Source organism: Lacerta agilis, chromosome 18 (assembly GCF_009819535.1).
Source record: "Lacerta agilis isolate rLacAgi1 chromosome 18, rLacAgi1.pri, whole genome shotgun sequence".
NCBI lineage: Eukaryota > Metazoa > Chordata > Lepidosauria > Squamata > Lacertidae > Lacerta > Lacerta agilis.
In genome coordinates, this window is record NC_046329.1 from 8,015,667 (window position 1) to 8,030,163 (window position 14,497).

A 14,497-nucleotide genomic window follows, 5' to 3' on the forward strand; every position below is an offset into this window, starting at 1 on the left:
TAGACAGCATCTTAAAAAGCAAAGACACCACCTTGCCGACAAAGGTCCATATAGTTAAAGCTATGGTTTTCCCAGTAGTAATGGACGGAAGTGAGAGCTGGACCATCAAGAAGGCTGATCGCCGAAGAATTGATGCTTTTGAATTATGGTGCTGGAGGGGACTCTTGAGAGTCCCATGGACTGCAAGAAGATCAAACTTATCCATCCTTAAAGAAATCAGCCCTGAGTGCTCACTGGAAGGACAGATCCTGAAGTTGAGGCTCCAGTACTTTGGCCACCTCATGAGAAGAGAAGACTCCCCGGAAAAGACCCTGATGTTGGGAAAGATGGAGGGCACAAGGAGAAGGGGACGACGGAGGATGAGATGGTGGGACAGTGTTCTTGAAGCTACTAACATGAGTTTGGCCAAACTGCGAGAGGCAGTGGAAGACAGGAGTGCCTGGAGTGCTCTGGTCCATGGGGTCACGAAGAGTCGGACACGACTACTGAACGACTGAACAACTACAACAACAACAACTTGAATACAACTGGCGGAATTATGTTTTAATGATGAGTACAATTGACCTTGGATTCCACTCTTCATGTTCCAGGAAGAATACAAATGTGCATTCAATAAAATTAGATTGATAAATTAAGTAAAATGTAATATGTAACAGTGTATGTGTGTGTGTGATAAAGAAGAATAAATTCAATTTTTTAAAAAATGAATAAAGTTATGCTGAACCAAAGGTTTAGCAACCTAAAAGTGTATTCTAGAATCACCAGGAGCATAAACGTGGGGAGCGTCGCATCCTGGCTCCTTTCCCACTTTCTGAACCATTTCCAAGGATGCTCCAGGTGTTAATCTCCAAGACAACCGCATCTGGGGGATGCAGATCTTCCCGATTAGCTGCGCCACCTGCCCGTAACGTTCCCGGCCCTATCAGCGCCCCGCGCTCTCACGAAAGGGCGGGGCCTCGCGTCCTACCCGCCGGCTGCTAAACCTTGCCCCGCCCTCCCCGCTGCCCCATTGGTCGAGAGAGAGTGGGGCGCGGCTTTCAACGAGGGGCGTCCGGAGAAGCCGCCCGCTGATTGGCTGCCGTGGGGGTTGAGCCGTTTCTGAGGGGAAGGATAAAGGCGGAGTCCGGAGAAAGCGGACGGTGAGATGAGCTTGGAGCGCTTAGTGAAGAGGACGATTCTCTGCGGGCTGCTGGCAACGCGGGGCCTGACCAGGACTATGGTGAGTTTTTAATAAGGGCTTGGTCGCGCTAGTCCCGGCTAGGCCTCTCAGCCGTGCCCGCTCTAGCCACCCCTGTGTTCTCGGTGGGCATATCATAGACGTGGGGGCTAGAGCGTCTCCCTCCTGGAGGACCTAACAAATCCTTTGGCCATTGTTTTACCCCCCCCCCATCCCTTTGGATCCATGGTCTATCTCCCCCATGAAATGGAGTGATTTCCTTCCTAAATTCTTTTTCTTTTGCTAGTGTTGCAATAATTCCCATAATCCTCTGGGGCAGTTTCCTCTGTGTGTGTCTGTGTGTGTGTGTGTGTGTGTTTATGTGTACGAATGTGTGTGTATGTGCACACACACACACACACATATATATATATATATATATACACACACATATATATCATTTTGTCTCGCATTGGGAAGGGGGTCTTGGTGTGTGAATATACGTGGCTTTTAATTCTGCCTTTTCTCAGCAGCTGTGGAGTGTGGCTACCAGTTCCCAGATTTCCAACTGTGTCCTATAAATGCATTTAAAGATAAGGAAGATGCTGCTGCCATAATGAGAGCCAGTGTGGTGTAGTGGTTAAGAGTGGTAGACTTGTAATCTGGGGAACCGGGTTCGTGTCTCCTCTCCTCCACATGCAGCTGCTGGGTGACCTTGGGCTAGTCACACTTCTCTGAAGTCTCTCAGCCCCACTCACCTCACGGAGTGTTTGTTGTGGGGGAGGAAGGGAAAAGGAGAATGTGAGCCGCTTTGAGACTCCTTCGGGTAGTGATAAAGTGGGATATCAAATCCAAACTCTTCTTCTTCCTTTCACCCTTTCTCTGGGACTTGGGTCGTTATATCCCCCAGCATGCTTGCAATATATTCGCCGCACATTTATTGCAAGGAGCTAAAGGTGCTGCTGTATGCGATACTACCTCCGCTCCCCGTTTCATCCTCGCAACAGCCCTGCGAGGCGAGTTAGGCTAAGGGGCGTTGACCGGCCGGCCGGTGAGCTTCATGAGTGGGAGGATTCGAACCCAAGCCCTTCCAGGTCCTGGCCCAATGCTAACCACTGGCTTCGTGGGGTTGGCCGGCTTGCCTTGGGTCACGCTGCTCCTTTTTGCGACATGGCCCGATGTCTTACCGTTATCTGGCTGCTTCCAGAGCACGATGGGTGGAATCCTGGTACGGTACGTTCTACCCATGGAAACGAGTAGACCTAAATTAGCAGTGTCAGTTAACATTGGGTGGGTCTGCTTGGAGTTTGCTTCTCTTCCCCCCACCCCCCACCTGACTCTGTGGGGCAACCGGTTCTTCCTGTTGGTCTCTGGGGTCGGTTCCTATTCCCTCGCTGTGGTGGGCTTTGGAGCCTAAAAGCACATGAACCTCATTTCATAACTTGGTCTGTGCTAGAAACTCTCTCCTGCCTCGCACCTGTGTAGCATCTAATTCTCTGCACCAGTCTTCCCCTGAGCAATTGCCTACACCTGTCCCAGTGTAGGCAATTAAGTGCAATTAGTTGCTGCCTCTAAATTAATCAAAAGCAGAGCAACTTTCACCTGAGGCTTCTCCATCTTGAATGCAGCTCTCTGTTGCACCTCGAGCAACGTATAAAGTTGTTTATTATTAATGCCGTGGGAACATCTCTGGCCAAGCTTATAATATTTTTTTTTAATTCAGGTGTGCTTACCAACTCTCTTCTGCTTTGGGGAGGAGGGAGAAAAAAGCTCACCCAGTACAGTATCCCCAAGGCAGTATTCACGTCCTATTCCATATTTGGGATTCGGAGGTAGAAACTCGGGCGTCTGAAAGTCCCTTTGAAAACCTTGGTTTACCATGATTGCAATAGCTGCTCAGATTACCTATTGTCCGTGAATTCTTTCCAGTATTAAAAGCCATCGCAGTTAGAAAGTGATCCGATCTTGTAGCCGTGGCTTCTACAACTTAACCACACACAGGGCAGAGTGCTTCCTTCTGTCCAGAAGTCGCTGCCAATTTATTTTACCTGTGTGGAAGAAATGCTTTTTTTTCCCAGGGGAAGGGAGTCCGTTTATAAATGCCGTTCCTGTCTCTCCATTTTCCAAGACTATGGCTCCTAACAAAAGCACGTTTTAATCCCCCAACAGCACTGTTTTGGCTGGCGATTAACCCAGTTTATGTTGCGAAACACTCCATCTGGGGGCACGGCAGTGTTGGCACCCAGCCGACTTCCCTGGTTTCTGCCTGACTTGGCTGTTCTCGAGAAACAAAAGTCCAGAGGGCCTTGAAGTTCGTGGCGGCAGCTGATTTCAGCTGCAATGCAGTGGCAGGAACTGAGAAGTTGGTGGAAATTTCCACCTCTGAGACTAGCCCTGCCATCTTCATTATGAGTCAGAAGGGTGTTGGGTTTATTTACTGCTGTTCATTTGCAGAGCCTTCTCCTTTGGGATCTTGATTAAGCCTGGTTATAAAAGGCAACCAGAGTGGCCGTTCTGCAATCCTTCCTCATCTTTCCTCTTTGTGTAATCTTATTGCGTAATGGAGCCTTTTGTGTAATGGGGATTGGGGGGGCGGGAGGAGAGAGAGAGAGAAGGCGAAGGCCTTGGAGCACCCACGCACATTGTCTTCGATCACATGAGCATCAGGGAAGGATGTTGAAAGGCAAGGATTTTTAGAGGTCGTCGTCAACAAAGGGACAGGGAGAGAGTTGGCCATGTTGCTGTTGGAGATTCATTCCCCATGTCTGCAGGCATGAGATGATTGTTGTTATAAAAATTAGGTTCAACCCCAGAAGGGAGTCCACGAACCCGGGGGAGAGCCTTAGTAGGGCTCCCCTCCTCTCAGGAGCACTTATGAATAAATAGAGACGATACAGAATCTCCCAAAGCAAGGCGATAGCCCTTTATTAGAAGCTGCTGCAGCAGGGTGTCTTGCAAGCAAAAGACCCCCAACAAAGGTGCGCAAGCTCCTATATAGACTTTTGAAATTGCCCCCCTCCAGCTCAAGACCACCCCTCCATACATCAGAATTACATCAAAAATTGGGAGGGTCTGGTAGCAGTGATCTGAGCATCTTGGACCCTGCCCCCATGTCTCCTCTCGCCCTCCACCAAAAACCCATCAAGTGAAGCAAAAGATATTTACATTTCCCTATATCCCAGCCAAGTTAATCACACCCTTTTGTCTGACACGGGTATCAGGATGCCAGAGATTATCACTCAGGCAGGGGGCTGCTGAGTAGCTGGAGGGGCAACCCCCCCCTTTGTTCCTGAGACAAAGAAATACTTGGTCAGTTGGGAGTCAAAATGGAGTGAGGCCTGTCTTCCTGTGTCTGTTTTCCAGACATGTGGCCTTGTTTGTTTTGGTACATTAATAACAATTATTATATATAAATAAAACACCTTAAAATTCTTACAACATTGTCTATCACATGACGCTATGTGTTTTGGGTTACTGCTTTTGTTTTTGTTTTGTTTGCCAAATCATTATTAAACTTTTCAATACAACAGACAATCAAAATCGCATCGAAATATTGCAAATTACATTCCAAATTATTTATGCAATTATCAATAAAAAAAAAGAAAAATTCCAATTCTGCCAAAAAATTTGGGTTCCCATGCTTCAAACGCAGGAGGTGCCATCAGCTGTTTTCCATTGCTTTCATCCCCTTCCGATGTTTTCACAGCCTCTGATGTATTCCAACAAACGAGACAGATCAAAGCAAGCAATGTCTCTTGTGTGGATTTAAGTCCATAGTCCATAGGGTTGCTGCTTTTGCTTTGGTTTTATATGTTGTGTTGTTGTGAACCGCCCCGAGACCTCCGGGTGTACGGCTGGTATAAGCTGAATTAATAATAATAATAAAATACATACATTGAATTAATAATAATTATAATAAATGCTTGGCTGCTGTGAGAACAGGACTGGTTCATCCCCGCCTTTTGGCCGGTTCTTATTTTCCTATGTGCGTCCAATGATCTAGAGTCTAGCTTCTTGGTGCCTCACCTGAGCTAGTGGTCATCATAGTCACAATCTATGTGAAAATCACAGTAGGTAGACCACTGATTTGGCATATTACCTTGTCTGCCAACTGTTTTAAAACAGCAATGGGGAGATCTGTGGCCTGCAGAGGTTGCCAGACTACAACCCTTATGCTGCCTGGGCGACAGATTCCACCCCCCAGCCCCCACTTTAGAGGATAACCTGGGGAGGGGATTGAAAGGATAGGGGCTTTGAATCCAGATTAATTTAATCGCATGTTAATTCCATTGAAATCCCTTACTGGTGAAAGCCCCCTTAATTGCAGTTTAGCCTCCTGTGTGTTGCAACAGCTAAATTCGCTTCCACATTGCCCGCCCCCCGCCCCGAAGTCCCTGTTACGCCCCTTGACCCAGTTCAAGGAGAATCCTGGGAACCGTAGTTTTATTAAGGGTGCTGGGCATTGGTTGCCCCGCGAGGACAGCACACTTGGCCGACTCTAGTTGGCAAGGAATAAGCTCTTCTGTTGACCCGCTTCGGAAAGCTGGAGAGGCCAGGCACATGGAGATGTCCGTGGCCAAGGTGGCATCCAGAGATCTCCCCAGGGATGCAGTTGGATATTGCACCAGTTGCAAAATGTGCCTGGCTAATTTCCAACGCTGAGCCCTGGCACTGGGAGGAGACGGAAACTGGAGATTTGCAGCCCTCGAAACACACATGGCGTACAGCTTCTGGGTCATGTGGCCAGCAGGACTAAGCCGCTTCTGGCGAACCAGAGCAGCGCACGGAAACGCTGTTTACCTTCTCTCTGGAGCAGTACCTATTAATTTACTTGCACTGTGACGTGCTTTCGAACTGCCAGGTTGGCAGGAGCAGGGACCGAGCAACGGGAGCTCACCCCGTCATTGTGGGGATTCGAACCGCTGACCTTCCGATCAGCAAGCCCTAGGCTCTGTGGTTTAACCCACAGCGCCACCCACATCCCAATAATAATCAATGTACTGTACTATAAATAAAACAGTATTGTAGATGATAAAACATTTTCTTTCCTTACCTGCACTGATGATAGTTATTGTTTGAATTGGGGGGGGGGGGTTATCCATTTCCGCAGTCACACAATCAGTAGCTGAACTGCGACCCACACAGTCACAAAAACAAATTAACTGGAAAAGCCTCGAAACGAAAAACACAAAGTAGCAAAACCGATAGCACCGAATATAAGCTCCAAATATCACCCCAGAACGCTGTAATCGGAAACGGAAGGCTTGCATTACAATGGGGGGGGGGGTCAAATTAGCAGCACAACAGGAAACACGGGGACGAAAAACGGAGCACATCCGGCTTCCAAAAAAGTTCAAAAACGGGGACATCTGCTTCCGGTTTTGCAGCGTTCAGGTTCCAAGTTGTTGGTAAGCCAAGCGGTTCGAAAACGGAGCTGCCACTGTACTTTGGATTTGAGGTACGCTTCTGCCTGATCCCCGCTTTCTGTTTCTCCCCACCTCCAGTATGCCCAGGAAACCGACTGGCAGTCTGCCAAATCCATCTACGACTTCCACGCCACGGACATCGATGGCTCCGACGTCTCGCTCGAGCGGTACAAGTACGTGCGCGGGATATTTTCTTCCCTCTGTGTATTTGGCTGGGCCCCACCCTTTCTGCCTTGAATCAAGGCAGGCGTAGGGAAACTAGGCCCTCCAGATGTTTTGGGACTACAATTCCCATCATCCCTGCCCACTGGTCCTGTTAGCTAGGGATCATGGGAGTTGTAGTCCCAAAACATCTGGAGGGCCGAGTTTGCCCATGCCTGAATCAAGGCGTCTGCATGTCACTTCCCCCACCCCGGCGTTCGAAATAAGCAGGGCGCCAGGTGCATTTTTCACCTAAAGGTTCTCCGTTTGCGAGCGCCTCCAAAAGTCTGGGTGCCGTTTTTCTGCGCCTGGCTGACACTCGAGGATTACTGGAACATACATGCTTTGAAGCCTCAAAGTATCTGTTAAGGATAGACAATGCCTTCAGGCATTTTAACAGTAAAGATACAGGGAGGTAGCCATGTTGGTCTGCTGTAGTCGAAACAAACAAACAAAAAAAATCCTTCCAGTAGCACCTTGGAGACCAACTAAGTTTGTCTCTAAGGTCCTACTGGAAGGAATTTTTTAAATTTTGTTTTAACCGTAAAGAGTACAGTAGAGTGTTTTGCAGGATGGATCTGATTTGCAAGAAGTGAAGTTACAGGGAACCAGGCACAGGGCCTTCTCGGTAGTGGCACCCCTCTTGTTTTTAATGTTTAGCTGCCCAGAATGACTAGGCAACCCAGCCAGATGGTTGACAGAAATAATAATAAAAATCTGCTGATGCTGCAACAGCTTGACTTAGAGCAGGCATGGCCAAACTCGGCCCTCCAGACATTTTGGGACTACAACTCCCATGATCCCTAGCTAACAGGACCCAGGGGGTCAGGGATGATGGGAGTTGTAGTCTCAAAACATTTGGAGGGCCGAGTGTGGCCACCACTGACTTGAAGGATATCATCAGGTCAGTTTCTTATTTATATTTATATTTTACTTTGTTTATATTTTTCAAATTTATACATTTCATTATTTTTAGTCAATTTGACATTTCCAAATTTAGACGCCCCTTCTCCCTCTTTCCGCGGTTCCTTGAATTAATTTTTTTAGTACCTTCTGCATATCCAAGTTCATCTGGGCTGCTCATTTACTTTTGTTGTTCAGTCGTTCAGTTGTGTCCGACTCTTCGTGACCCCATGGACCAGAGCACGCCAGGCACACCTATCCTTCACTGCCTCCCGCAGTTTGGCCAAACTCATGCCAGTCGCTTCAAGAACACTGTCCAACCATCTCATCCTCTGTCGTCCCCTTCTCCTTGTGCCCTCCATCTTTCCCAACATCAGGGTCTTTTCTAGGGAGTCTTCTCTTCTCATGAGGTGGCCAAAGTACTGGAGCCTCAACTTCAGGATCTGTCCTGCTAGTGAGCACTCAGGGCTGATTTCCTTCAGAATGGATAGGTTTGATCTCCTTGCAGTCCATGGGACTCTCAAGAGTCTCCTCCAGCACCAGAATTCAAAAGCATCAATTCTTCGGCGATCAGCCTTCTTGATGGTCCAGCTCTCACTTCCGTACATTACTACTGGGAAAACCATAGCTTTAACTATACGGACCTTTGTCGGCAAGGTGATGTCTTTGCTTTTTAAAATGCTGTCTAGGTTTGTCATTGCTTTCCTCCCAAGAAGCAGGCATCTTCTAATTGCTCATTTACTTATCTACTGTAAATCTATCTGATGGCCGGATCGGGGCCTTCCTTCACAATCTTTCCCCCTTTCCGTCTCTGCAGAGGCCACGTCTGCATCATCACAAACGTTGCCTCGAAATGAGGCAAGACGGGCGTGAACTACACTCAGTTTGTCGACATGTACAGCCGATACGCTGAGAGAGGTTTGCGCATCTTGGGGTTCCCCTGTAATCAGTTCGGCAAGCAGGTAGGGTGCTGGGAGGCCTGGCCACCAGCTGGTGTGTTGTTGGGGTTTTTTCCCCCCGTTTCTTTTTTTTGAGGAGGGTTGGGCAGGCAAGGCCCCAGCGGCGACCATTTCTCCTCTTCCTTCCCCGAACTGCAGGAGCCAGGCACCAACGAGGACATCAAAGCTTTCGCTGCAAGTTACGGTGTGAAGTTTGACATGTTCAGCAAGATCGAGGTGAACGGAGACGGCGCCCACCCCCTCTGGAAGTGGATGAAGAGCCAGTCCAAAGGCCGGGGGACGCTGGGCAAGTGAGTTCCTTAACCACGGGGAGTGGGAATTATAGTACAGTATATGCTTTGGTAAACGGCCTATATGCAGAGAGCGTTGGAGATTCATTTCCCCGTGTGCAGTCATGGGTTTATTGTCTTATCACATGACGGTATGTGTTTTGATTCCACAGGAATGGGATGTGACGAAGACGGGATGTTAGTCTTACTGTGTTCCCTGAAGTGGGGACTATTGTCCTTTGTTCTCTTTGCTGTCTGATGCTAGAGAGGGAGCCATGTTGAAGTGCTCTGTGTGTGTTTATATGTAAATAAAGTAGATTAGCCTAAATGCTGAGTTCTTAATGAGGCATGGTCCTAACCCCCCCGCCCTTCCCAATTTTTAATCCCCTTTAAGGACGAGGTTCTGTCAGTTTTGCAAACTTTCCCCCCTCTCTATATTGGACAAACAGGCCAAACCCTACGCCAAAGGATAAATGGACATAAATCTGATATCAGGAATCACAAGACAGAGAAACCAGTAGGAGAACACTTCAATCTCCCAGGACATTCTATACAAGATCTCAAAGTAGCTGTCTTAATACAAAGAAATTTCAGAAATAGACTGGAAAGAGAAGTGGCTGAATTGCAACTAATCACCAAACTTAAAACCATGGAGAAACCTGGTCTGAACAAGGACATTGGATTCTTATCTCATTATACATAACATAGCTATATTTAGCCACATCACCCCTTGCCTTTCCCTGCAAGACTAATTGCAGCCGTTAAGAGTCAACAGGTTTTCCACACCTATCAGCTGATCACCCATTCCCACCTTCTGAGTAATACCCCTCCCCACTCCCTCACTATATATTTAAGGATCTGGTGAGTTCTGTTTCAGTGTATCTGAAGAAGTGTGCACGCACACGAAAGCTCATACCAAGAACAAACTCAGTTGGTCTCTAAGGTGCTACTGGAAAGAATTTTTTTTATTTTGTTTGCCCCCGGTGCTGAGTTCCTGCAGAGAATCTGACCCAGGTTCCTAGTCCTCATGATGGCAGGGCAAAGTCCCACAGGAGGGTGTGTCTGTGTTTTGATTTGAAGGTTCTGCAAATAGACATTGAGCGCTCTCTCAAAACCTTAACAAAAAAAACTGGTACCCAGGGGAAAGGAGGGTCTGTGAACCCTTTAGGGGTGGAGAGGTGGTTAACATTTCCTCTCTGTGCTGTTTCTGTGAAGATGGGGGGGCTGTATTTATCCCAGAGCTGCCCGCTGCCTCTGCAGAACTCCAGTTAGGACCAAGCCAAAGCATGTGCCGCTGATCTCCCAGTTCGATAAGGAACCAAGTTGCAACTGTTGTGATTCCCGAATAATATCTTGACCCTTGGCTACGTTCTAGATTACAGGCAGCCGGTGTGGTTTTCTCCAGATATCGCCGCAGCGTCCGTCATCCCTGACAACCAGCTTTGCCAGAGCTGATGGGAGTTGGGGATGGGGGTGGCAGTATCTGAACAGCTTGACCCCCGGGGGACTTTCAGTTTGATGGACGGACCTGTTTTGGATTTCTTGTTCCGGAACTAAAGTGGTGTTGTTTTCTCTCCCTCCCCACCTAGTGCCATCAAGTGGAACTTCAGCAAGGTGAGCCTTCAGCTTTTGACTCCTGGCTCTTGAGTGAATCCCAGCGGGACTGCAGCCCTTTCCCCTTTGGGTGCCCTGGTCAACATCTGTGCCCCTCCAGCTCCCAGCATCCCTGGCCGGGGAAAGTCCAGCAACAGATCTTCCCCATTCCAGCTTTGGAGGGGGGGGCACTTCTGAAGCAGCTCAACTCCCTTTGGAGGCATCGCTGGGCCTATCAAGTCTGGCCTCCTGTTTGCAAGCCCCAAAGCGCTCCCTGGCAGCTGGTAGACTGCCCTGGCAGATGGAGGTTTGATAGGAACTGTCCTCCGTGGAGTTGTTCAATCTGCTTTGGAGCCATTAAGCCCAGGGGTGGGAGGAACGTCAGGCCCGCCGTGGGGGGGGGGACACACACTAAATTACTACTACTTATTCAATGTATAGGGAAGTGGGTGGTGCTGTGGGTTAAACCACAGAGCCCCTAGGGCTTGCTGATCAGAAGGTCGGTGGTTCGAATCCCCGCAGTGACGGGGTGAGCTTCTGTTGCTCGGTCCCAGCTCCTACCCACCTAGCAGTTTGAAAGCACGTCAAAGTGCAAGTAGATAAATAGGTACCGCTCCGGCGGGAAGGTAAACGGCGTTTCCGTGCGCTGCTCTGGTTCGCCAGAAGGGGCTTAGTCATGCTGGACGCATGAGCTGGACGCCGACTCCCTTGGCCAGTAAAGCGAGATGAGCGCCACAACCCCAGAGTCGGACATGACTGGACCTAATGGTCAGAGGTCCCTTTACCTTTAAGTAATGTATATAAACTCAAAAAAGATCCCAGGGTGCATGAAGAACACATTTTTATGGAGCATCAGTAATAAAAAAAGCGTTACAGGCAGCATAATAAAATGATCACAGTAAGAGTCATCCCTCCTCCGCCCAGTTTTTCAGGCCATAGGTTATTTAATGGCTAAAGCCCTCTGAACTTCTCAGGGAGAAGGGACACAGAGAAGGGCCTCCGACAAGCGCAGGATCTGGGTCAGTTTGCATGGGGAGAGGCAGGCCTTCAGGTACAGTGGTACCTTGGTTTTCAAACGCCTTGGTATTCAAACAACCTGGAACCTGAACACCACAAACCCGGAAGTATTCAGTGTTCTGGTTTGTGAACTTTTTTCGGAGGCCGAACATTCTCTGTTTTGAGTCCTAGGCTTCTGTTCTGAGTGCCGCACTTCTGTTTAGTGTTGGGCTGAGGTCCGTTTTTGCTATCTATTCTCAGTTTTTGCAGCCTTTTGTTTTGTTTTTGTGACTGCGTGGACCCCAGTCCAGCTACCGATTGACTGTGTGACTGCATTCCATTGTTGGTCGCTTTCATTTTAGGGATCAGTGGTCTCGTTAGATAGTAAAATTCATGTTAAATTGCTGTTTTAGGGGTTGTTTTTAAAAGTCTGGAACGGATTAATCCAGTTCGCGTTACTTTATATGGGAAAGCACGCCTTGGTTTTGGAACGGACTTCCGGAACGGATTAAGTTTGAGAACCGAGGTACCACTGTATAGAGGTCCTGAGCAGTGTAAGGAATGGTGGTCCCCAGGCCCGTCTGCCTGGCCCTCGGCACCATGCCCATCGCTGCTGCTCCTCCACCTCTGCATCAACCTGTCCTTGGTCCCGGGGATCCCTGGGAGGGAGTTGCGAGTCCGGCAATATTGGGAGAGCCAGGGTTTCAGCTGTGCTGAAAGATGCCCCGGTTTCATCCCATGTCGAAGCACCCTGGATTTCCTTCCCCGGTTCAAGGCTCTCTTTGTTCACCAGCTCTCCTCCATTCTCTCTCTTCCTCCAGTTTCTCATCAACAAGGAGGGCCAGGTGGTGAAGAGGTACAGCCCAATGGACGACCCCTTTGTAAGTACCGCACTGAAATTTCAGTTTTGGCTTTGCACCGGGGTGCCCCTTCTACCCTTGGGTGGCATACAGTGGTGCTGTGGTCTAAACCACTGGGCTTGCCGATCAGAAGGTTGGCTGTTCAAATCCCCGTGACGGGATGGGCTCCCATTGCTCTGGCTCAGCTCCTGCCAACCTAGCAGTTTGAAAGCACGCCAGTGCAAGTAGATAAATAGGTACCGCTGTGGCGGAAAGGTAAATGGCATTTCCGCACGCTCTGGTTTCCGCCATGTGCCAGAAGCGGTTTAGTCCTGCCGGCCGCATGACTTGGAAAGCTGTCTGCGGACAAACGCCGGCTCCCTTGGCCCGAAAGCGAGATGAGCGCCACAACCCCATAGCCGCCTTTGACTGGACTTAACCGTCGAGGCGCCCTTTACCTTTTTAGGGTGGCATCGGAACTGTGGCACGCACAGCAAAGCAGTTTATCTTTTTTGGTGAACCACCTTGAGCAGGCATAGGCAAACTCTGCCTTGGAGGGACTGGTTTTAAGGCGAAGATGCCACATAGGTGCTGCTGGAAGCTGTCTTGCAAGCATTGATCACCTTTTCTCCTCTGCCTGCAGGTGATCGAGAAGGATCTGCCCGCTTACCTGTAGGACTTAGCTGAACACACCGGATCACCCTGCATTTCCCCAGCCCCATCTCTCTCCTCTGCTTTCCTGCAAAGTTTGCCTTGATGATGGCCTGCCTTGAAGCCAAACCCATTTGGTGGGGCAGGCCTGAGAAAAAGATATATATCTATTTTTGCAAACTCTTGCCGGAACGGGGAGGCGGTAGACTCTGGGGCTGCCTGCCAGTGCCGTAGCAATAAAAAGTGTTTTTGTCTCTCCTCCTGACTTGACTTGCGTCTGTGGAATTCTGTCTCGCTGCCGTCAGACTTTAAAGATGAGAAGAGGCGGGAGAGATGGGCTTGTTCCATCAGCTGCGGAGCAGGGCCCGAGCGTCCTTTCCTTGCAGCTTTCGTTTTGGTGCAGCCTCAGTTCAGTCGTGACTAATGTGCTAAATGGCTAACTGGGACCTGTTTGGCAGCGGGATGCATGACTTGAGAATGTGGACTCCCTTCTTCGCTGAAGTTTCTAAAGAGAGGTTGGGTGGCCCCTCTGTTGTGGATTCTTTAGCTGAGAGATCTGCATTGCTGGGGGTTGGACTGGATGACCATGGACAGTTTGTTGTTCTTTAACAGAGGCATGAGCCTCTTTTAAAATGCTTGCTTGCTTTCCTACAATTCTAGGGAATTGCTGCCTCCTTTTTTGCCCTGAGGGAAGAGGCTGTTGGTCTCCTTTTACATTACATTGGTACCTTGGTTCCCAAACAGCTTGGAACCCAAACACTGCAAACCCAGAAGTAAGTGTTCCGGTTTGCGAACTTTTCTCGGAAGCCGAACGTGCTCCGTTTTGAGTGTTACCCTGAGGTCTGTTTTTGCTATTTTGTGTTTTTGTGACTTTTGTGGAGCCCAGTTCAGCTACTGATTGATTGTATGACTGCAGTACGTTGTTGCTTTCATTTTATGGTCTCGTTAGATAGTGAAATTCATGTTCAGTTGCTGTTTTAGGGGTGTTTTTTAAAAGTGTGGAATGGATTAATCCGTTTTGCATTGCTTTCTATGGGAAAGCGCGCCTTGGTTTTGGAACGGATCAAGTTTGAGGACCAAGGTACCACGATTTCAAGGAAAATTAGCAAAGCATTCCACACATCTATGTTAAGAGTTTGAGGTCAGAGTATCCTAGAATGGGAATGGGTTATCTAGTTCAACCCCCTTGCGATGCAGGAATCTTTTGCCCAACGTGTGTGTTGAACCCACGACCCTGAGATAAGAGTCTCACGCTCTATTGACTGAGGAAGCTCTCGATCTGCTCCTCGAGAGTAAAAGGCATTTTACCCAACAGAATCAAAATCAGAGGAGACTCTGCAAGAAGCCCCTTTCGAAGCCGAGGTCTGCATTCCTTTTGGGGGGAGGTTCTGGGGGCCACATCGTGGGGGGGGGTGGAGTTGGGGACAGCAGCCCCCTCCTCTATTGGCCATGGCAGTTGCGGTTCATGCTTTCACAATTTAAGGGTGTTCTACGGGAAGGGATT

The 14,497-nt window shown here is 48.9% G+C and overlaps 1 protein-coding gene across 1 annotated transcript; it reads left to right on the forward strand.

Moving 5' to 3' along the window:
- The first annotated feature begins 1,115 nt into the window (after positions 1 to 1,115).
- Positions 1,116 to 13,145, forward strand: GPX4 (glutathione peroxidase 4). The gene is made up of 7 exons (XM_033136507.1): positions 1,116 to 1,219; positions 6,661 to 6,755; positions 8,504 to 8,648; positions 8,784 to 8,935; positions 10,504 to 10,528; positions 12,325 to 12,384; positions 12,986 to 13,145. Exons 1-7 carry the CDS (start codon positions 1,145 to 1,147, stop codon positions 13,016 to 13,018), a joined length of 585 nt encoding a protein of 194 aa, XP_032992398.1. The 5' UTR covers positions 1,116 to 1,144; the 3' UTR covers positions 13,019 to 13,145.
- Positions 13,146 to 14,497: the final 1,352 nt, after the last annotated feature.